The sequence below is a fragment of the Osmerus eperlanus genome, chromosome 6, assembly GCF_963692335.1.
Source record: "Osmerus eperlanus chromosome 6, fOsmEpe2.1, whole genome shotgun sequence".
NCBI lineage: Eukaryota > Metazoa > Chordata > Actinopteri > Osmeriformes > Osmeridae > Osmerus > Osmerus eperlanus.
In genome coordinates this window covers 14,665,723-14,690,729 of record NC_085023.1, presented here as the reverse complement: position 1 = coordinate 14,690,729, position 25,007 = coordinate 14,665,723, and the positions used below count along the sequence as shown (strand labels likewise).

The 25,007-nt window shown below is 45.2% G+C and overlaps 1 protein-coding gene across 1 annotated transcript in view; it reads right to left on the bottom strand.

Annotated features, from left to right (window-relative positions):
• LOC134022773 (protocadherin-15-like) overlaps positions 1 to 25,007 on the bottom strand; it is a 105,874-nt gene that overhangs the window by 66,410 nt on the left and 14,457 nt on the right. The window contains 9 exon segments of the mRNA XM_062464522.1: positions 1,473 to 1,585; positions 1,713 to 1,821; positions 4,217 to 4,387; positions 5,934 to 6,044; positions 6,241 to 6,360; positions 8,887 to 9,042; positions 9,823 to 9,983; positions 18,755 to 18,820; positions 19,689 to 19,703. Of these exon segments, the coding sequence (XP_062320506.1) occupies positions 1,473 to 1,585; positions 1,713 to 1,821; positions 4,217 to 4,387; positions 5,934 to 6,044; positions 6,241 to 6,360; positions 8,887 to 9,042; positions 9,823 to 9,983; positions 18,755 to 18,820; positions 19,689 to 19,703 (1,022 nt within the window).

The following is a 25,007-nucleotide window of genomic DNA, read 5'->3' as shown; positions in this document are numbered from 1 at the left end:
GATACCTTCAGCACCTGCGGATTTCCACTCGTCCTGTGACTCAGCTAGATAAGGCTGCAATCTCACTCCCGGCACCCCTCTCTGCCTCGCTCTACTCCACCCCCTCTCCCTCTCTCAATCTTCACCTCTTCCCACTCCATCGCCACATCCTCGCTTTCTCTTTCTCTCTCTCTCTCTTTCTCTCTCTCTCTCTGTCTCTCTCTCTCTTTTTATCTCCACCCATCTATCTCACACAAACACACGCTCACAGCTCCATACACAATTCTCCTGGCGATGACGCGGAAATGCTCTTCACACATCATCACTCTCGCCCCACCACCCTCCCACACCTCCCATCATCCACAGCATGCCTCACCACAGAGCTCAGCAGCCTTCTCTGGCAGGTACAGACCCACAGCAGAGGTTCTGCTGGGTGGACGCTGGGCAGCATCACCCAGGTAATCCCCCAGCTCTAATTAGGACCCCTGAGAAAAACAAGCTCCAGCCTCTCCCCCCACTGCCAAGGTGCCATGTCATTACTTTTGCCTCGCTCTGAGGGCTTTGGGTCGGGCTGACACCTTTAACCCGTTAAGGAGTAGCGTCACACATATGTGATCGTTCGAAAGCGGGCCCCACAGAGTACCGTCACACATGTGTGATTCTGAACATTATATAATTATATAATGTTATTATTTTCCGATAGACAAAAACTATATGACAAGCGCTATAGTATGGCTTCAAAATGTACAATTAGGAGGCTAACAAGTAACACTAGCAGGTAGTAGCATTGCTACGAGTATTATGCTAGGTTGCTAGGTAACGGAAGCTAACTAAAGCTAGCTAGCTTCCGTTTTGGAAAAATAACTCACTCTGGTGGAAGCGTCGGTAATATTTAGAACTCACTCCTTAAAAGGTTAATGACTGTGTTTACTGGGGTTTGCAAGGTAAAGATGTGGGTTTGGTTTACCTTGATTGCTGAGGGTACAGGAGGGGTTTAGTGTAACTTGATGGTGAGGGTATAGGAGGGGGTTAGTGTACCTTAATGGTGAGGTGACAGGAGGGGGTTAGTGTACCTTAATGTCGAGGGTACAGGAGGGGGTTAGTGTACCTTAATGTCAAGGGTACAGGAGGGGGTTAGTGTACCTTAATGTCGAGGGTACAGGAGGGGGTTAGTGTACCTTAATGTCGAGGGTACAGGAGGGGGTTAGTGTACCTTAATGTCGAGGGTACAGGAGGGGGTTAGTGTACCTTAATGTCGAGGGTACAGGAGGGGGTTAGTGTACCTTAATGGTGAGGGTACAGGAGGGGGTTAGTGTACCTTAATGTCGAGGGTACAGGAGGGGGTTAGTGTACCTTAATGTCGAGGGTACAGGAGGGGGTTAGTGTACCTTAATGGTGAGGGTACAGGAGGGGGTTAGTGTACCTTAATGGTGAGGGTACAGGAGGGGGTTAGTGTACCTTAATGGTGAGGGTACAGGAGGGGGTTAGTGTACCTTAATGGTGAGGGTAAAGCTTTGGTACAGGTCTCTGCTAACTGGCTTCAGAACACGCAACTCAGCTGTTGTCCTGTTCAGGGAGAAATAGTCTCGATATGCTGATGGATAACCTGCAATAAACAGTATAACACACACACACATCCACAAACACATGTCAAGGACTGTAGACTACACACTTGTATACAACTCTACACGTTGAATTTTGTGGAGAGTAGAACCTCAGTGCGTTGAACCTACCAACCAGGATGAAGTAGAGGATGGCCGGCCTGTTTGAGGGCGGCTGGATGTTCCTGTCCATATCCACCGCTCTGATCGCCGGGGTGACGTTCAGCGGGTTCAGTTTGCTCTGGAAAAACAAAGAGGAGTCCTTGATCAAACAAGGGACAAACTGTCCCACAATCTGTGGCACCCTATTCTGTATTTCTCCCTCACGCCTACTAAGATGCATGTGTATGGATCTGTAGTAATACTACACGAGCCCACGTTCTGACACTGTTCATTGTTATAAATGGTACATCAACAGTATTTCCGCCACTAGGCTTGTCAGTCTCTGTCTGGTAGACACTGAACACAGAAGGATAATTACCAGAGTAATCATCTAATAGCTTTAGCTGTGTAATTAGCTCAAGCCATCTTAAATATACTTCCGAAAATGCCTAATGGTACCATACATTACAGCTAATCTGTTGTGCTAGAGGCCACAGAACATCGCTTATTCGTGTACAGTAGACTTTCTTCTAATCATCAACCCTAATTAGCTCGCACTGCACTTCCCTAACATTGCAACATACAGCTAATACAGTCGAGCTGGTGAGCATGTCATCTGGGCATCTTTGCTTCTCCAGTATAGGCTAACTCAGCATGGCTAATGTGGTAAGTGGAGAGTGATCAAGGATGTGTGCTGCACTTCCTTAGCATAGGGAAGCGCATTGCTAACTGCTCTCTGGCAGAATCCTTTTCCTTAGGGGTATATTTATATCCCTGGGCTCTGGCATAATCCTTCTCACCCCCACCCCCCTTACCCATCCTCCACACTTTTACAATGTCTAGAGGTGTGCTAAATCAAATCCCTCTAGCTCTGCACAATGATGATTAGCTATAATACCCTCCTCTAGCAGCTATAATCAAGAGGACTCCAGAGTGCACATAATATCCCCCCAAGGCACAAATAAATACAGATCAACTTCATAATGCACTTCTCTAACCAATTGTAATTAATTCAAATACATTCCTCAATTATGAGCAGACACATTTCTCCACGGATGTATAGGAACCGAAAAGGTGTGCTGAGCTGCGGCCAGTGGAACGAACATAAGAAAGGACATCAACGGACCAACAGAAGCAACGGGTGGAGAAGGACTGAGGCAGGGACACACCGGAGATTAACACGCTCCTTTTGTTTTCCGTATATCCCGGAGTGATATGTTCCAGCTGAGCGGGTCACAAGTTACAAATAACAATCATCTATGAACAGTGTCAGTGGAAAATATTTTACAGAGCCAGAGAACTGCCACATGAGTAATGAAAAATGACCTGCTATTGAGTTGACAAGAGTGTGACAGTCTGTACGCCCCCACAAGATGAAGACAAGAGTTTGAGAACAGGCTTTCAACAGAACAGTCACCTCAAAACAACTGGACAGATTTTCCTCTGACGGTATTTGATGAAAGCCGTTTGGTGGGGGAAGTAAGTGGATCAGGAAGGAGGAATATGAGAAGAGGGCCGTGTTTCGTGTTTGGGTATCGGAAAAGCGGCACAGTTCGTAGTCTTGCACACTTCACAGTCTGGGAGCCTTTCATCATACATTATACATCAGACACAGAGGAAAATCTCAGCAAACAAGTGTGACTGAGAACGCCGCTCTGTCGTTTCATTCTCTCTCTCCGTCATCCCCTATTCCGCTCTTTCTGGTTTCCTCTCTAGGTTCCGTCTTCCCTGTCCATGTTCCTTTTCTTTCTATCTCACCCTAGTGGTCTCTTGTTGGTGTTCTGTCTGTCGTAGCTTCTATCTCCCTGGGTTCTGGTATCGATCATGAAGAAGAAAAGTGCAATAATAATAATAATCTATCATTCAATCCTCACTTCTTTGCTGGCCCAAGACATGCACCACACCCACACACATTTAGCATGCTCACATCCTGTCGACACATCTGCATGCATACACACGGACACACAATGCAAGTATGAAGCTCTGCTCGATGACTACATTTCCAAGCTCCCTAGGCCCTCATCTGCTTTCTGTCATTTCTCAAATCCTATGACACCCCGGGACGATGCGACACCATTCCACCCCATCCCAACCTACAGGGCTCCTTCTCTCTGCCACAGCAGGCTCTCCTTCCCTCTCTGCCTCACTCTGAATTCAGGCCATGTTTCTTCTGAAGCCGACTCAGACTAAAGCTCTAATTGCTGTTCCGATAGACCAGAAAAGACCTTCACATCAACATGCTGAGACAAAGCAGGCAGGGTTAGTGAGCCTCCAGGCACAGCAAGGTGAGCAGCAGGAAGCCAGCCAATGCCGAGGGCTCAAGGATGATTGAACTCCCACTGGGGGTGGATAAGAAACTATAGGAACACTATTGGCATTTATTAAGAAAGTATAAGGAGTGTAATTTTCTTCCAACATCCCCTGTTTTTTTTTTTTTAACCAGCTCCGCTATAGGTCTGTGTTCTGTGTAGTCATGTGGTTCAGGTGGGTCTGCGGGCCATGTGCGGATGTGGTTGTGTCTCCGGGTTCCTCACCGGGTCGGTGAACTCAGGGATGGCCGCGCGGTAGGTGAGGGGGTTGCAGTCGCGGGTGTTGTTGACCAGGATGCAGGGCAGGAACATGGGCCCCAGGTCGTCCCCATCCAGGATATCCACAGTCAGCGTGGTGGTGGCCGTCCGTCTGTTAGCGTAATACGTAGCGCGGTCCTGCGGAATGTTAACAGCGTCATCATCTTCCCTTTTGATCAAATCGAATCATACAAATCACAAGGTCAAACACGAAAGCACCCACACACGCTCAGAGAAAGACAAATACTGTCATTCTGGAGTATTTAGTCTCTGTACTGTAACACGACCATCCATCCTCCCAATATGGTTGTTCTGAGTGGTCGCTGAGCTGAGCACCACTTTACATTGTCATTATAATTGAACCCTGACTCGGGTCACGGTTGCCAGTTCTAGTACCAACCATACACTCCACTCCCCCTTCTCACCTCCCTGTCTACAGCTAGGGAGAGACGAGAGCTCCCTATGGCTGCCCCCACAGTATTAGATGTCTAACCTTTCCCCTAAGCTCCTCTGAGAGAGTGAAATAATTAATAACCGGCCACTGCATATGGATACCTATCTGTCCATCTCAACCTTGTTAGGCCTCTTTCACCCTCTTTCTTTGTATATCTCTCTCAATCACTCACTCACACACTCACAAGACACTTCTATTTCTACAAATCTATTTTTTGATCTATCAAAGTTTATTCCCAATTAATAATGCTCTCTTGTAGCGTTCCAGTGTTTGATTCGTAATCCACATCGGGATTTTGTGCCTAATGACCATGAGTAATACACAAGACCATCCGAAAGCACTCACAAAAATGCTTTCATTATAATTCCAGCTTTTAAACAGGCTTCATTAGTGCTCCTTGATTTTCAATATTTCTCCCTCCCATTGCCTGGTGGGAGACTGGGGGTGATTGCCCTTCCCCTTGTAAAAACTCTAATTAAATCAAAGCTGATATGTAAAGCTGTTAGCCTATGAACAGTAATCTAACAAAACCCCATAGACAGCCTGGAGTCATTATGCAAATGAGGCAGTAAATAAAGACCAAAACCTGTGGAGGGGGCAACTTCTCTGCCTTTTTCTCTGCTTTAAGTCTACTCTAGAGGCTACGCTGATGTGTTTGTTGTTTTTCCAAAATTGCCTCTTCACAATTGACTTCAAAAATTATGTGTTGGAAAAAAAAAACTGTTCATATGCCATAACAAATGCAAATCAATTATCATGCGTCTTCTGTGATGAGACAACTTCTCTGTCAAGCAGTGAACAAAAACAAGAAATACAATTTCCATCCATCCTCCAATCCATGACTTTTGCTTGTATGAACTACAACGGGAGCATCAAACCAAACAAATTGTCTGCATATCAAAATTACCGTTGTTGTTTGAGAAAGATAAAGAATGAGTCTCTGTTAACTACTGACAGGCAAAAGCAGCAATATAACCCCCACTTTTTCCCTCAAGCATGCCTATGTGAAACGTCAATTAATTTAGACAAGGTGAAATTTTAAGTAGCTGAATGGCCATATTCCATCTTACAAATTAACAATTATACAAAGCACCAGCTGAGCTCCATCAGCATTTGAACCAAACAAGCTTTACAAAGTCAGTTTACTGGCACATGGAGTTATATCTAAAGGCCAATTTAACATCATACAAAACAGTGTAAAGGTCAAGCTTAACACCTTGACAGACTTACATTTGCTTGAATAATGACCAGGTAGCGTGTTCTCTCTTCATAGTTCAGTCTCTCAGCCAGAGCAATGAAGCCTGAAAGAGTGTTTGCTACATACACTGTATCGTTAGCTACCTGAAGACAGAGAGAGAGAGAGAGAGAGAGAGAGAGAGAGAGAGAGAGAGTCAGACAGACAGACAGACAGACAGAAACACAGACAGACACACAGACAATTGGGAGAAACAGAAGAAGAGATGAACAACTGTAATGGTGTGGTTCTCATGTGGTGCTATCTTTATTGGGCGAGAAAGTCAGCAGTAGATCTCTGTACCGGGTCATTGGGGTTGTACTGGATGCCATATTCTATCTGTCCATTGGGCCCATCATCGATGTCAGTGGCACCGTTGTTTCCTGAGAAGCCTGTGAAGATGATGGTCCCCACTGGAGTCAGCTAGGAGCCAAGACATCAGAGAAAGAGGGAAGTTGTCAACAGTCCTCATACAGCACAGAGTCTCCTTAGGGAAACACTCAATTTGCACTCAGACCCTGTCTGTGTGAGACATGGTCTCCCCTTCACACCATCAAAATGGTTGGGCTCTAATTAGCGTGAAATGGGTGGGAAGGTAGCTTGCACGTTGCTCTGAGGGCTAGTAGTCTAGAAGCCACTGTGCAGCTACTTCCACAGTTACTGCTCTGGTTCCGGCCTCAACCTCCATCCCATAACTATGGTGTGACTTGAATACAAAAGACATCTAAAATGTGTGTGTTGTTCAGGAGATTGTGGAGGGATAATACATTGTAGATGCAAGCCAGTATTAATATAATAGCACATATATTTATTCTACATATTTATTTACTGTGGATTTAATCTATTTTATATTGTTTGCTGCTCTAAAGGGAATGGATGATTCAACCCTCTGGCCTGAATAGTATTACTTGAATAGCAATGAAGAATCTTAGTTCTTACTACTCATACTCTAGGAGCGTTACCTACTATTCCCTAATATTTGGGCTTTAGGACTGTGTGGGAATAGTGGTTTTGTCTTTGTAGGCTTCCTCACATAGCCAGTAAAACATTTTATTTGGAAAGGGATAGGCAGTTTGACAAAGCAGTGCAACATATTTAGCATTGTCAGCCTTCCGCATTCCAGTTGTCTGGAGTGCCAAAAAAGTTACCATAGTCTTGTTCAATTCTTCTTCAGCATTTCAAATTTCGGCATTTCTGGAAATCCGACAAAAAGCAGCTCAAAGGTTTTTAGATATTCAATATCTAATAAGCACAGGGGGGTGGGGTTTTAACATGTATCCATCCAGAAGGTAAAGTCTATTCCCCCCCCAAAAAATCTGTCTCCCACTTTCCTCAGCCCAGCTCATGGTCTGATGGTTTGACATCTTAATGGTTAAGTTTTGGATGGTTTGGTGCACCCTCTTGTTCAGGGTTCTTGGAGGAGAGAAGACTGAGGTGGTCTAAGCTTGACCTGCAACGTTAGCACAGTTTAGCATTTCTGAAATGCTCTTCTTCCGATTGCCAGAGCAAATCTCAATGGAAGCATAGCAAGGGAAGTCCTTACAGTCAAGTTAACTAAGGGTGTAACGCAGATCTTTACTGCCATTCTCTATGGTATGAACAACATACATATGTACAGCATGGGTCTATTTACACTTCATATTTGAACATTTTCTCCGTAGTTATGTTTTCTAGAATAGCCATGCTCTGCAAATGGCCTCAACTCAAGAATATGAAAAGCAGTGACTGATGCTAATGCACATCAACAATGCTAATATGTTAATGTGATGTTCTGTTGGTAAACACGCCAACAACATCCAAAAATATATACCTAGAAAAATGTGTTGGTGTCAAAAGGACAATGATGCAGCTGAGATATTGTAGCAAAAGAATGCTGAGTCAACAACTGATGTTACAGAATGGAATGTCGTAATGAATGTTGATCTGCTCCATTTTTGATGTAACAGGTTTTAGAATTCCATACACAGCCATGGCACACACAGAATTTGCCATTCCGGAAACACCCTGCAAGGGACAAGGGGCTAGTCTATTGGTTCAGAGTCATCACCTTCCTTTTTAATAATACACAAACACTCTCTCACATGTGGAACACACACACACACACAAACACTACAAATTTGTTTGAACAAATGCACACTCCCTGAGCTGATTATATTTGTCAAAGGCATCATGGGTAAGCTCTTGGGGGCACAGAGCATGGTGACATCTATATCACGCAGAGACACAAACCCCATGATTCACTGCTGACACGCAAGCTTGCTTGTATCCACGCATTACCCAGCAAATTCCGTGTGCTGAAGGTAGAGTAGTTATCTTGAAGAGTGGAAGATCTGCTTTTGTTGTCTTGTTTTAGGGCAGCTGCAGCCTAACGTGCGTAAAATAGCTATCACAGTGTTTCCCAACGTCCATGAGCAGAAAGTGTACAGGCAAAATAAGATGGGGAAAAAATATACTCAGATAGAAATGAAGGAATACACCTGAGGCTCAGTCTTATCTCTTCTGCTTCAGTATGTGGATTTTTTTCCTGTGTGATCTGAATAATAGTAACATGAGTATGCTACTGTTTAGACCTTCTGTAAATCCTCTCTACTTGTGAGTTTTAGGAGGTAAATTCACACATTACACTGTGAAATTCATGTACTTAAAATTGCACATTGTATTCCAAGTTTACACTGACAAACAACAACATAATGAATAAGGATGACTAGATGTATGAACTTCATGTAACAGCTTTTCTGTATAACAACAAAATCAGTTGGTTTGGCATGTACTGTAGCATGTCGTCTAGCATGTAATCAGCGAATCCATCTGGGGTCACAAAAAATGTCAAACCTAATTGGATGATTCTGGGAGGGGGTCACAGCCCAACCAATGGTGACTTAACTATGGACAGGCATTGAGAGCATTAAGGATCATTTGTTTCTCTCTCTACCTCTACCTGTCTCTCACCTCGTTGATGGCTACATAGTAGCGCGGCTGCTGGAAGCGAGGCGTGTTGTCGTTCCGATCCCTCACCACGATGCGGACCTCGTGCAAAATCACAGTGCCAACAAGTTCATTGGTACACTGTATCTGAACCACGATGGTAGTGATGTAGTTGGGGGGCTGAAAGAGAGAGAACGAGAGACAGAAGGAGCGAGATGGTCAATCGAACAATCGTTTGAAAATAAATCACATAAAAATCTATTAATGAAACTATTATGGTCAAAGCTCTTAGGGGTTGATTTTATCTTTCTTTTTGTGCCCCAGAAAACAGCAAACAGGTGCATGCCAGTCATCTGGACACAGAATCCTCCTTACCTTTCCATTGCTACCCTCCAATATTCTGGCAATCTAGACATGCCATCTGTACACACCCAGACAGGCCGCTGAGAAGCGACAGATAGGCTCCTAGCCAGGGCAATGCTTTCAAACTAATCCAACCAGGACAGACACATTTGGGGGAAAAAGGAAAAAAGAAAAACAGCACCACACCTTGATGATCGAGAAAATACATGTTGCCATTCAGAGCAAAGAGCTGGAGTGAGAATTCCCGGCCAATAAAGTCTCTTTGAAATCTCCCAGACACATCTGCTAAGAAAACTCTTGGCAAACAAAGCGCTATAAGGTAATTGCAGAGAAGTCGATCCAGGAGTAGGAGAAAGAATAGGAGATGTCAGGAGCCACAGCATTTTCTGGAAATGTTTGATACCAGTACCAGTGTTTACAGTGGCCAATGATTTTACCTATCAAAAGTCCATTTGATTCCTACACGCAGTAGAATTTGACATTTCTAGCAGGATTATTGGGATTATTCAATCATTTGTCAAAATATCATAAATACAACATTGTTAAATCGGAAAATATCTGCCCGTAAAATCCGTGTCCTCCATGTGTCATACTCACATCCCTGTCCAGAACTCGTCCGGTGCTGTTCAAAAATAGCCTCTGCCTCGCTGAGTCCAGAATGACCCAGTGGTCGTAGTTCTCCAGTAGCAACAGGGAGATGGTTCTGTCTGGATCTTGGGCTCTTCCGTTGATCTGCATATTCTCGACTAGAACCGTGCCTGCAGAGAGGAACCAGCAGAACAAAGTACATCTGTCTATGATCCAGAATACCACTCACCATCAGGCCAGGCCTCTTCTAAATGCTGGTTCAGCGTGTTCCACCAACGTAGACGGCAGCATACCCAACGCTATCTGTCCGCAAACCCTGGCCTTCCTAATGATGTTCCTCACGGGCCACTTTATCTGCACCATTTCCTTCCTGGCTTTTAATCAGTAGAAGATTAAAAGCTGAGGTCTGTGGTGGTCTCCTATGAGCAGACTATTTCTGACTCTGGAAACACAGGGGAATATCTGGCCTCGCGCTTGGTAGGAGACAGTCAATGCTGTCCAGGATAACTGATATTCGGGTCACACATGACACCTTGATTAGGAGCCATCTGTAGCAGAAGTGGTGAGGAACTATGGTCTTGGTCTACTGGTTAACACTTGGGCTTGGAGTCTGGGGTCAACCCCTTCGGTGCATACATCTTTAATTAGGCAAACCACAAGACTACATATATCTTTGAATAAAGCTAGTACCACCCTTGAGGGAGAATAGAAGTTTATTTGTTCTATGTGGTCACATGAGAACAAGTTTAGAGCCTCCAGAGACATTGTGCAGGGATTAAAATATGTTCTAAAACAGTTCACAACCTGCAGCACTAATCTCCCACATATACCATAAGTAAGTAGAGGATTGAGCTCTAAAAGCTAAGAGGAAGGTGGCGTCTTAATGATTACTTTAATTCTACCCTATAACACCCAGTATTTTATGCTTTAATAAAAAGGCTTTACCCTTACTGCAGAATCATTCAGACTCTTAAGTAGTAGCGTCTATGGAAGAGCGATGATAAGTGGTACTGCTTCCAATGTTTCATGTTTTGTTTTGTTCCAATGTTTATTTTATTTTTTGAGCCACTCGTTTCTGGCAACACGTTTTTTATGTATCTGTGTTGCAATCAGAAGGACATCATCGTCTCAACACGAGGCCATTAGAATAATGGATCTCTCAGAATCTCGTTGAAAGTTGAAGATGGTTGCTGTTGCAGGTCCGTTAATCGAAAACATTGTCTTGTCAAAAATAGTTCTGCTTCAAAGGCTTCATCAGGGAGCCACATCTTCTCAGAACACATACTAGAGGTCATAAATGACATGGCTGATAAGATTAGATGTGGGGGAGGAGAGGCCTCCTTGCGTCCTATAGGTAATTATTACACCATGCTTCTGCTCCTCGACAACTCTTTCATGCTGCTCCACTCTCAATGAGATGCATGCAGGCGCAGTCTCAAGAGTCAGGTGGCTGAGCGGTGAGGGAATCGGGCTAGTAATCCGAAGGTTGCCAGTTCGATTCCCGGTCATGCCAACTGACGTTGTGTCCTTGGGCAAGGCACTTCACCCTACTTGCCTCGGGGGGAATGTCCCAGTACTTACTGTAAGTCGCTCTGGATAAGAGCGTCTGCTAAATGACTAAATGTAAATGTAAATGTAAGAGATGTGACTGTGAAGAGTCAAAACTTCTATTCATCCACTAATCCAGCATACCAAGTTGGCAAGTCTTCCTTACTAGGCTTCTCTGCCAATTGTATACTGAATCTCTTCTCTCCTCCTCCTCTCCTGGAAATACTTCGGTTCTAGGAGTCGGTGTTGGAACTAAAGTCAACGCAGGGCCATGTTCCACAGGCACCTGTCAGACATGCCGAGTAGCCTTCTCACACAGTTCAGGGGGGCTTCTGGCGGTGGAGGCAGGACCTGACTCTCTCTCAGACACCACTTGCATCCCCAATGCCTCACCACATCAAACAGATCCCTCTCATAGTGGCACAGAGATAGACTGTAGATGGACCTATAGATGGATCTTTGAATACAATTTAAGTACACTTGTCTTATGAATAGAGCCCCAGTGGACTATTCATTACGGAGAGACAGAAGAGTGTGTGGCATCAGGTCATTTGGAAATGCCTTTCATGTCTTCTGAGCTTTGATGACTGAAGTCCATCCCTAGACTCAAAACATATTCATTAAGATCTGCCCAATACAAATAATCACAATTATTATAACAACCAAGTAAGACAGCTATTTCTAGCTAATATAACATATTGTAATGTAGTCTGTAATTAAAGAGCAAGCATTTGTTTTAGCTATGAATGGATGTCATTCCCTCGGAATCAAGCTCAACACAAGCCTGATGATGGCACAGACACTGGCTTGCATTTGGATTCATCAAGGGACCGATATGAGGTGTCAATGTGTGTGTGTTTGGCCCGCAGTGCTAAATACCTCGAGTTTCTCACCCAACCCCTTTTAGACACCTATCAACCAGGTGTAAGTAGTGTGAGATTGAGCAAGCCTGCGCATGGAAAATACACACTGACACTGTAGTGTCAATATGATCCTACACCAGACATGAAATGTGAATTGGAAATGATGTACATTACAACACAGGTCAGCACGTAGTGTGTGACATCAGCAAACATAAGAGTCTATCTCCAATACAAACAAAACGAAACACCATCACACACACATTCACATGCATACACACACACACACACACACACACACACACAAACCAGCTGTCAGGGGACTCACCACAGTGCAACCACTGCCAGCTAGAAAAATATGATAAGTTACAGCCGCCTTCAACTGAGCGGGAATGTTAACACCAACGTCATCTTAGTGCTCCAAGTGCTTAATAACCTCTAATTACATCTGGTGTAATTTGATCCGCACAAACATCTGTCTGTTTATGCCTTACTGCCAGAGTCAACTGGAGCCACACTGCCTAATGGAAAGAGAGGAACAGCTGTTCCTTACAGTAGGTTATATTTAGAGAAAGAGAGGGAGAAATTGGGCTAGTCTCCCCCCACAGGAGAAAGCAGGCATAGTGCAAAACGCACACAGTTACAGTCAGCCCTCCTGTTTACGAAAATTATCATAGTTGTCCCAAGGCATCGTCTTGGATTACTTCTCCTTTCTTTCATTTGGGTCACAAGAACATCATTGGGATAGGCCTTCAATCTACAGCTTGCTTTGATACCATAGTCAGCACTCAGCAGAGTAACTCAAAGTATTAGGACCTGCTAATACTTATACTAACCCTCCAGATGTACATTTTCGAGGGTCCAGATAGTGACCCCTATATCACATCCTCAGCGTGCCAACTTTCAAGCTCTGTAAAGCAGAGTTTATTGTTAAGTCACAGTAAACAAGTTCAAAACCGATTGTATCATGGATAGATATTGTCTCTTACTAAACACTGGTTCTCTGTAATCACATTGCCACCCCGTTGACTAAATCTTCTGAGCTGCTGAAAGTGTGTGGATTTGCTTTAGAGTCGAACAATCCAGTCACGCTCTCCGTGAGACAGACAGACTTAAGACAAGCCGACCAAATACTGCTCCAGACAAACATAATCTGAAAGAGAATGGCCTTATGAACATAATCTCTCTCCCTCTCACTCCTTTATCAGTCTCTCATTCCATCTCTTCACATGTCTTTCTCTTTCTCGGAGGGTGGCCGGGTGGATTCCATTAACCCTTTCCAGACCTAAGCCACTGCAGCAAAGATCAAGGCATCTGAAGCCGGCCTCCGGTAGCACACCTTGAGCCTCAGCTTGGCAATGATGAGTGTCTTAACAATGCCCCAGCAGCATACGCTACCTTGCTACTGCACTCTCCCTGCTTGTTACCACTGTCTAAACCAAGGGCACATGAGCTCTACCTCGCATGCCTTCCACATTAGCAGACTCGGGCTTCCTGAAGTGCCTCTGTACCCAGCCAGAGGGCAACACCGTGGCTGTAGGGTCACGGTTCTGGGTCTTAGAGCCCAAATGAGAGAATTCAGCTACTCTCTCTCTCTCTCTCTCTCTCTCTCTCTCTCTCTCTCTCTCTCTCTCTCTCTCTCTCTCTCTCTCTCTCTCTCTCTCTCTCTCTCTGTCTCTCTCTCCTCTGTCTCTCTCTCCTCTCTCTTGGGTAGTTTGACAATAGAGGAAAAAGCATCCTCTCAACTCGTGATGATACGCAAGTGGGAGTAGATGGAGATTGAATCTGCTCACACTGTTTATGTATTTGTGTGGGTGTGCAGAAGGTTATTTTAAATATGACTTTGTCTGCTCACATCAATCACTTTGCACTATGATATAATCTTCTTTCATGATATAATTGAGAGAGCGGACTGCAGTGAAGTCGCACCATTAGGCTTTATACATTGTTCTGAAAAACCAAATGTCCAGGTCAATGAGTACCAAGAGGAAAATGAAATTGACCAATCCCTTTAATGTAGAGTATGAGCATTACAGCCATGGGTAATCTCTGCAATGTGTTGGAAATTAATTGGTGGTGAAGAAGCCATTTCATTATCAACTGAGAATGCAAATCATGAACTAATGGACCAACACAACCGAAACCTAATCTGTTAAAAGCGGCCCACCCCGTCCACAGCATGTGAACTTGTAGAGCACATAAAACAAATATTCACAGAGAGAGCAGTAGACACTTCCCAGGAAACTACCAAACAGTGAGATGTTATACTAAAAGAACCCCAAGGTTTACCATGAGAGTAGTTTATACAAAATGACATATAGCCTTGAAAGTTGGACAACCGTAAAGAAACGTGACAATCTCCCTCCCTCACGGGCAGACAACTGAATAATGCAGTGTGGGTTTAGAATGCCAGCATCAACTCGGAACGATATCTTGAGAAAGTGCCTTTTTTCAAGTGTTAAAATAGTAGGGAATAGAAACAGTAAGTAAGCATATTTAGGTGGATAGTTCAATGACAGCTCAGGGCGTGAATATCTCAATTTCCTTTACAGTATATTGTGGTGATAGAGGGTTTTCATCTGATGTAAGGTGGATGAAAATCAAGATACAGTGCAGTGCTGAACTTCAAAGGTCTCTCCTGCTCCTTAATGAGGGTAAACACAGAGGCGCAGTCATTTACCACAGCAACACAACTAATTAGACTGACCATTTATCTCAACACAATACTTTAATTGCAGTCTTTATTTACACATCAAAAGCACAAAATGTGTCCTTGTGTACAGAGAACAACAACAGTAAGACTAATAATTCTCTAATTAGTTGGAGACAAAGTGAAATGTGTAAACTGCTTGGTTCTGGTTTTGTTTGTTTTGTATTCCAGTGACAAAGGATCTAGTGATAGCTCAGAATACATTCGCTGATTGATTATTTAAAAAACAAACGTGAAATTGTACCTTGAAATGAAAATTAATCAGTGGCTCTTTATACAACACAGCTACACAGATGCAAACATACTCCCAAAAAGCACTTCAAAAACGACCAACAGGTGCATTGTGGCTGAATCACTCGGACGCTCTCTACCTCACTCCTCTCATCCCCTTCCTCACTTTCTATTTATCTTTATCTATCTCTAATCCAGAGGAGTGGCAGGTGTTGGATACTAATCCTGGCTTCCCAGCCACACTCTAATTACATATTGCTAGCCTTGCAATCATTTCAGCTAACCACATACACCTGCCCTCCCACCCCCCCCCACCCCCCTTAGGCAGAACAGAGAGGACACAAGAAACAAGAGGACAGGAGAAAAGGACAAGAAAAGAGAAGAGGGAGAGGAGCGGTATGGAGGAGGAGGGGAAGGAGTGTACTGGAGAGACCTTGACAATGGATAAATGGCATTTAAAATCAACACCTTCTATTCTGGCTGTTTGCTTCAATTTCAGCTTCGTCAGTTTCCTTAGGTGTGCTCGTCACTGGCATGGCTTTCTAAAGCCTGACATGAGTGCCTAAAAAGAGAGACTGCAATGCCCACAGATAACAGCTTACAGAACAGACTTAGCTCTGCTAAGCTATCATTCATCCCAGTAAGGCCAGGTGGCTGTGTCCTAGGCCCTGGTGTAGTGTGTTGAACCCTTGTATCGAATTGATTGTAGCTAGTTCGAATGTTGACTATAAAACCCTGTTGTTGACCATGCAGTCAGGTAGCCTACTTGTTTGACCTGGCACTGAGATGGAGATTGAAACAACTTACGTGGGTTTTTAAACGACACCTTTTGAATAAAAACCCCTCAGCTACTAGGCTTCCTCATTTTTCTTTTCAATTTCCAGGAAGGTGTCGCTCAATATGCATGAGGAAGAAGGATCTTCACACGCCCCGGGCCTCGCATGATACAAATCAGGAATTTGCAAGTGACAAGATAAGAGATAGGAAAATGCCTTCCACTTTATGGATGGGCTTATTTGCTTCTGCTGTTGTTGGAGTGGTTCCGTCAATAATCTGTCTTACCTTTCCAGTTCTACCCCTCCCTCTGCCCACCGCACCCTGTCTCTCTTTCCCTTACAGCACCTCTGTTCGTCTGGGTCTGTCTGGCTCTCCATGTACCTTCCATACAATCCTTTCCACCAATATGAAAATATGTTTTCGACATCGTTAACTTCATTGATAAATGCAATGTTGACAGAGCAAGTAAATAGCTCTGCTGTGCAAAACGAATACGCATACAGTATGTCAGGTGGATCTTCATTGGCGCAATGATGTTCTGTGCTGGCTGCCTCTACGTTCTGGTATACGATCCGTCAGAGAGACTTCTGAGGCACCAGAGGCTAGCCCCCCCTTTCCCGTCCTCCACGCGCCCCACTCCTACTCTGCCCCCCCCCTCCTCCTCCTCCTCAGCTGCTACTCTCACCGAGCAGAACCCCCACGGACACACGGCCACACAACTGAGATGGTCATATCCATCTCTCGATACACCTCAGTCATAAGATACTGGAAACATCCTGATGCCAATCTCTTCTGCGTCCACGATTATCACCTCTATGATTTATTATTAAATGCATGACAGTATCCCATTCAATAGGTCTGTCCCAGGTGTTCTGCTATCTTGCCTGGTTATTTTTATCCTAGTTATACCAAGTACTGTACCAAGGTGTAAAATGTTGATGGAAGTATTTGTAATTTACTGGAATTCATAAGAATTAATGCATTTTGTGATTATCTGCAGATACTGTAATATATCCATGTAATAGCATTTAACAGAGCATACTACAGCATATCAAGCTACAACATATTTCTGTATGACAACTAAAAATACTGTAGCTAAGTAGCACAACCATTAGCTAGCTACTTAAGTATGTCATTGACTAAACAATGTAATAAATCAACTGGAATGCTCCATTTCCGGATCAATTAAGTGAAGCAAAATGCTAGAATAGAGATATTTCTGGATGACCAGGTGAACTATAGTCCCATTAATAATTTAACAAAAGCACTCCCTTTGTAAACTGTAGAACTTCTGGGGAACATTTGTCAATGATGCTGCTCACTCGCTTCTCATCTCCACCGGGCTCCAAGTATTTCCCCCTCAGAGACAAGGATGGCACCCTCTCTCCGCGCCCAAGAACAAACACAGAAAGATTGGTGAACACCCTGTTCGCTCCGTTCCTCCCAGCCGGAGGCAAACTAATGGAAAAGTGAACGCAGGAAGAGATGGAATCATATTATGTTTCATTTGTGTGGCGTCTGTGTGACAGGAAGAAGGAATGGAGCACATTTAGAAGGATAATTGCGTTGGTCAATAATGACTGGTTGCCGTTTCTACATTCCATTATAGGAAGACGGGGTAGGGCGTTTTCATCTCCCAGAGATAAATAAAGGGACACAGGGCCAGGAGAGCCCCATATCCCAGGTAAATGAGTGTTCTCTGAGGAATATTAGCACAAATTAGCAGGCGGCGTCCAAGTTTTCTGATGCAAACCTGGCTGCCTATATCTCATGCATTTTTGCCAGCAATCGATCAAGGGCCAAGTTACAGTCCTTGATGACTACACACACCGCCATATGTACACGCAGATTCGCACACGAGTGCCCGATCACAGGGGAGCAGGCGTGACCACGCACTCCGTTCAGTGTGCATCCGCCCGATGAAGAGTATGGACGTACGGTAGCACTTGATGTAAACAAGAGAGATCTGTCTTTCTTGAGAGCTGCTCATTAGGTGTGTTAACCTGCAGTGCTGATATCTGCAGGGGAGCTCTGGAGGAGACACGGGGCCGTTTCATGGCCGAAGACACCCTCATCTACCTCCTTTCTACAGCACAGTCTCCTGACAAGCTAGCAGTCACGAGCATCTCTCTCACAGATTCAAACACACACACAAACACAGAAACACAAACCATAGACGTGCAAACACTTAACACACTTTCTCTCAGGCGTGTCGGTAGAACCGACAGTACGGTTCTTCCGTCAATGCTCAGCCCAGACGACCACCAGAGGCCCAGCGTAGCACACAGACACAGCAATGATGTGGTCTGTGTAGCACAGACTTCTGGGTAACGGAGCTGCCACTTAAGCTTTCCCTCAAAAGGAAATCACATATTCATGCAGTGTGACTATTACAAACACCATCTGTACAGCTCCATACACAGCACCGCAGCACCATCACACCCTGGGATGTCCCACACGCTTGAGCACACACACCCACACACACACATACACACACCCCCTTCAGAATTCAGCATGGATTTCAACAGGTGGTCTTACATTTACATTTTACATTTAGTCATTTAGCAGACGCTCTTATCCAGAGCGACTTACAGTAAGTACAGGGACATTCCCCCGAGGTGAAGTGCCTTGCCCAAGGACGCACCATCATTTTGCACGACCGGGGAATCAAACCAGCAACCTTCTGATTACTAGCCCGATTCCCTAACCGCTCAGCCACCTGACTCTTGCGCGTCTTTCACTTCACCGCATCGCGTTGTGTTAGCTAGTGAACAGCAGTCTGCGCGGAGCGGGTGAGAGGAAGTCCAGTACATACCGTTGGGGCTTTCCTCATCGATGGTCACTATGGTGGCAGGGGGGCCATTCCTGGACAGCTTGCACTCTGTGTGGTAGAGAGAGAGAGAGAGAGAGAGAGAGAGAGAGAGAGAGAGAGAGAGAGAGAGAGAGAGAGAGAGAGAGAGAGAGAGAGAGAGAGAGCACAAAAGGCTTCTTAGAACTAGCAAATGGCTTCCTGCTACAACGTGTTACAATTTTAAAATAGCTTGTGTATGAGTTTATAGCAGCTTATATCAAATAATGTATAGAGATGTATATGGATATAAGTACCCAAATGCAAGTTTAAGTTGACAAGATACATCTAATAGCTTGAAATCACATGATTCTTGGATTCTAAATAGAAATTCTAAATTCATGACTTAAAATGGGAATATTTCTTCCCACCCCCTGTCCTGTCTCCAGGGCTTTATCCACTGTTTGTTTTATCAGATGTTGACATAAGCTGCCATGATGGGTGTTATGTTGTTACGTATTGGTGACATGGAGGCGCCAATGACTGTTGAAGGGTGGCAGGTGGGTGGGTGAGTGAGTGTGGCCATCTTGTGCCACCTGACAGCCATATGGGATGACATTAGCGAGGCGGACACCGAGACAAGCACCACAGATGGAGGGCAGCTACCACAAGACACTGAGACGAAAGGCAATGAAAGCCTAGACCTCTGACTGGTAGAGGGTTGAAAGGTTCTGAGAGGCATTATGCTCCATCAGTGTGTGAGGATCAGGTGTTTGTGCGTGTGGGTGTTTATGTGCACGTATGTGTCAAAGAGATACGAGCGGTCGAGACAGAGACACAGACAGACAGAAGGAAGAAATCGCAATACAAAATTGAATAGACAAGATAAGATATAGAGAGAAAGAAAAGAGAAGAGAAGACAAGGAGGAGAGAGAGGAAAAGGTACTGTTTATCCTCTTACCCTCGTACTTCCAGTCTGGAGGGGGTCAGAGTTAGTGGTGCCGGCGGAAAGCAGAACAGAAGGGATGGAAGAAAGTAATAGCGTGAAATTGTTGTTCTGGAGAGAGGTTTGATGTTAGAAAAGGGAGGAAGAAATCTCAGAGGACTAAGGGCAAGGGGAGAGGAGGAAGATAGGGAGGAGAGAAAGGAGAGGGAGAGGGTTATTCCACCGGGGACACACAGAGAGTGCACTGTGAACAGTTAGCAGTTCAGCCGACATGACAGTCGAAACTCTCTTCTCTGCAGGCAGCTGTGGAGTGACATTATTTAGCAAGGATGAACACTATTTTACTGAATTACAGTTCATAATCCCATAGTGAAGACAGCTGAGTGTTTCCTATTCTCACATGTTCCTTTCAGTATGAACCCATGCCCGGAATGGAAAAGTATGGACTCCCCATCAGGAACCAGGAGAGCTTTTTTTTAAATGGGCAGGGCTGTGTGGAGGAGTGCATAAATTGAAAAAGAAACAGAACATTGGGCACAAAAGGTAAATCGAATTACAGCCACTGATGTGACACACAAACAAACACACACGCGCACACACAGTGCACACACACACACACAGACATTAAACAGTAGGTCATTTAGCCTCAAGTGTCCCCTATCAAGGCCACGTTTACAAACACGCGCAGCCTGTTGCCCAGCTGTGGTGTCTTTTTACCCTGCATGTCCTCAGGCAGGGACAGAGTAGTCAGACACCGACACCCTGTCACCAGGCACGCTGTCACCAGGCACCCTGTCACCAGGCACCCTGTCACTAGGCACCACCCAGCCCCTCCCTCTCAGGTTCCCCACTGACCGTATGCTGTGTGGCTCCACTTATGTAACCAAACACTTGTCTCTAGGTGTGAACGAGAGGCTACTGTTTCTTTCAAATATGCATGGTCCCCAGCCTCTCCAGTAATGCAGGTTTATGAAGTGCACATTAATCAGTAATACAACCTAAGGGTGTCATAATTAGGCTGTGGTATTAATTAGAGCTTCTTACACAGCACAGGTACGGATCATAATTAGAGAAGAAGTAGGATTGGAAACCCAAGGCAAAAATCTCTCATGTAATTAATTCTTCCCATTTCTGTTTGTATCAAAACACAGGGGAAAATGTGTGTAACTTATCTTTATGGCTTCCTTTTGTTTGTGTTACGATTCATGTGGTTGAACTGCATGTGCAATGACAACGTGTGTGTTTCAAGTCATGTTGAGCCTTTGCTTGCAGTGTAGGTGGTTTCCAGCATGTAGGAACTGCAACATAGTCAATGTCACAGTGTTTTGCTGCAATTATAGATGCATATATCTGCCTGCGATGCAGAGAAAGCAAGGTGTTCTTTGATACTGACAACAGGAGGATATATCAAGTGGGTCAGACCCAACAACCTGTGGCATAAACAAAGCAGAACATAAACCTGAGAATGCAGATCAGCTGTGAGGAGATACACATAGTATCAGAGAGAGAGATTGTGTGCGAGTGTGTAGGCAAAGGTTTTGGAATCCTATCCGCTGTTTTCTGTGAAATCCCACAACGATCACAGGAAGTATTTTCCTGTGTGTGTGTGTGTGTGTGTGTGTGTGTGTGTGTGTGAGTGCAAAGTGTTTGTCTGTCTGTCTGACTGTCTGTCTGTCTGTCTGTGTGTGTGTGTATGTGTGTAGAAATGTCAAAGGGATTTTTGGAGTAGAGAAGGCAGTCATGCAGGGAGGAAGAACAATGCATGGTGTTGCACTGCTAATGGTCCCCTATTGAGATCACAGCTCACACTGTAGAGGAGGAACAGCAACAACAAAAAACTCCACACACGCACACACACAAATACAGACACTCGCACAAGCAGACAACCCCATCAGCTCAAAGCGGGCGGCATACAAAGACACATGTTGACTACAAATCCAAAGAGAAGCACTTCGTCATGTTTCAGCAGCGTGTGGATGTGTATCTGTTTGTTTCTGACATTTCCCATAGAGGCACTGTCCCTCTGGGAAGGCCTCATGCAGTTATGAGAGAGAATTTTTGAGATGGTTCTCTACTGCTTCCCCCCATTGCTCCCCTCAAGCGCTGAGCTCATAGGAGTAAACACTGCTTAGTCATGCTAAAATGCCCAAACACCACACTCCCCAGGTTGGTAAGGCATTATTAAACCTACTATTAATACACACAAACACACACGCCCAAAGCAAAGCAGCTTACAGACTTATTCACTTATCTAGTAGACCAGGGCCAAACCTAAAAAGATAACTTGGACTTAGGAGGCATGTAGTGGGTTAACTTGGTTTTAGAGGCAGAGTTGTAGGAGACCATAGAAATGACATTGCACTTTGTGGCAGTGTACATTGAAAGGACATATAAGACAACCAAGTGTGCTGTAATAGTGTAACTGTGCACACACAGTACAAAAGAGGGACACAGGCTGTCCTGGGAAAGATAGAAGAAAGAGAGGAAGGGGGGGGGAGTATGTTGGAGAATGCACACAACATACAAATCTGTACACACACACACAGGCAAGGAGGCACATGGAAAAGCAGTCACACACAAACAATGCACATACAGTATAACACACATATGCACAATTCTCTCTCATAACTGCATGAGGCCTTCCCAGAGGGACAGTGCCTCTATAGAGTTATTACCAGACTAAATCAATACATAAGAGCACTGCAGAAGGAGGCATGCTGGGGAAAAGCCATGCTTTATGTGACCATTCCTCTGAACAGAGGACTGCATAGCACTGCATGGAAACGCTTTGTTCTACAAGGCCCCACAATGCCAAACCAAAATATTCTGCTACAATTACACTTGAAAACAGTAACCCCCCCTCCTCTGGCCTACATGGGTGCTTCAGTGTGGGTCCCTATAGGCAGGCTTATGAACAGTAAATACATCCATTTCATGTTTTAATTGACCAAAACATGCTTACTCCCTAGTTGATCAGCAGTCCTCTACTGGTGTACTGTGCTGGTGTCCCAGCGTTCTGGAGGCATTAGCTAATGGTTACTTAGCAAGACAACAAAGATTGTAAGAAGGCAACCCGTGGATTTCCACTCTCCGGCAGTGCCGCTGTACAAAAGGCCCCTCGTTAGTGAGTTCTGTGAAGGTCTGGACTAAAAGAGCACCATGCAGTACAGCCATAATTTCCTTAACAAGCAGCCAACGCGTCTCTTACGCATCAGACAGCGAAGGGGCAGGCTCCTGGTGGCGAGGGCTCGGCTGAAGGAGGCTTGGACTGAATGGAGAGCTAGTCTCCACTCTCTCGCGTTGCATCAGCCTGCTCCATTACCATGGCTGATTGAGCACAGGGCATTCGCTCCTCAACATGAAACGGCAGGCTGCTTTTTGTGTCCCTCCGAGGGGAGCCTGGCTCGTCTGATGGTGCTATCTCTCCATGTTCCCAGCAGTGGATGCGAAAGGAGGGGAAGAGGGAAAGGCATCAGGCTAACAAAAGCAACACTCCATCGCTAATTGGTAATCAAGGCACTCCTCTGCTTCAGCAGGCTAATCCTAACACAATCTAAATATTCTCATTTGAACCTCTTGGTGATTTGCTTTCATTACAGGAGATCATCCAACAGTCCTAATCACCAATTCAAACTCCTCGAGCTACGAAACTTCAATTGGAAATGTTTATTGGTTTCTTTAAAACCCCCAAAATGTAAGATGGATGTCAAGAGAAGATTTCTTTTTAACAAGATATGGCTTTAAGGACCTTTTGTTGCACACTGTGGTCGGCCATCTTTCACCTAAATTGGCCTGGGAAATGGCACCCAGCTCGAACACTCTGAGAAAACCCTTCAACAGGACCACAGCCCAACCTACCCCTGTTGTGGATTGCCCCAGACAGACAGGGCCTTAGCCAGACACCCTGAAAGAGCAATGGAGAGTAAAGTAAACCTCTCCTCTCGCTCGAGATAAATGTCTCTGTCTCAGCTCAAGCACAAGGTCCTTCCACTCATAAAGACTTTAATAGCTCCATATGCAGCCATAAATACCCCTGCCCTTTATATAAATATCAAACCTGGGTGACAGCGAGGGGGAGAACCCTGGGGGGGAGAGCCTCTCTCACGGGCCGAGACTCTCCAGGAAGTAACACAGCCTGATGGACTACAACAGAGGTGACACGGACACAAGCAGACAGGGCCACCAAGCCGGGGATTTCATCATCCTCCACTTAAAGTGTGCAGGGTCAAAGGTTATGGTATTGGGAGCTGTCCATGGTGCTGTAGGGGACTCTGAACACACAAGGATGCCATTTCCTTTCCCCAGGTAGGGCAGGTTTACTGCATTGGCATGAAGTGTGACGCCTGAGGTCTGAAGTGCACCCTGGGACGGCGCCAGGGGAGGTGGTTGCCGGGTTGAGAGACACAGGGCGCCTGTCCAACGTCTCACATCACTGGTTAATGGGAGGTCACAGGGAAAAGTCAGTATGAAAAAAGAGGAACGCACTGTTTATACATCCCAGAAGGGAGGAGGGATACTTCACTGGAGGTGTGGAGGGCAGCACAGCCCTGCCAAGAATTCAGCCCCCTCTTCAACTTAGCATCACTCTGGAGTCCAAGGTCTTGTGGAACCGAAGCCAAAGCCTGAAGCCCTTAGTTAAGTGCAGTGTGGAGGGTATGTGGGGAAAGTAAGGACGCTCTATGATCCACCCCCTCCCCACCACCACCACCACACATTCTTCCCAAAGCACAATTAGAGAGCTCAAACCAGAGGTTTCCCCAACAGAAAGAAACTCTCCGGCAAAGTAAAACATCTCACCTTAGGACATGAGATAAGGAGCAGCATGGTAGTCTTGATGACGGGCAACTCATACTTTGTCGAAACACAGAATTCCTCCTCTTTCTCCTCTGCTCCCACACCTCCCACTCACCTCAAGAGGAAAGCAGTCAAATCAATTGCAAGAAAGGATTTGCTTCAAAACACCTTTAGGTCTGCCTTTAACCCTGCCACCTCTGCACACGTATACATGCTGGGAAAAGCTGTGTGTGGGAGTGAAGGGGGACATGTGTGAGTGGGTGTGTGTGTGTGTGTGTGCAGGTCTGGTGGAAAAGGCAGAGAGAAAGGTGAAGGCGTGTCAGAGCGGCCGACGCTAATCCCTGTTCAGTAACTGATGAGGATAAAGAAGAGAGGGGGGGGTCATAGGAGTATAATCCCCTCCCTTTTAAACCCTTTCTCTTTCCACCCCGTCCTCATTCCTCTCTAGGGGGGAGCGGGAGATGCGTGTGTGCGGTGGTGGTGGTGGTGGGGGGGGGGCAGTAACAGGGGGAGAGAGATGCAATTACACAGCAGGTGAAC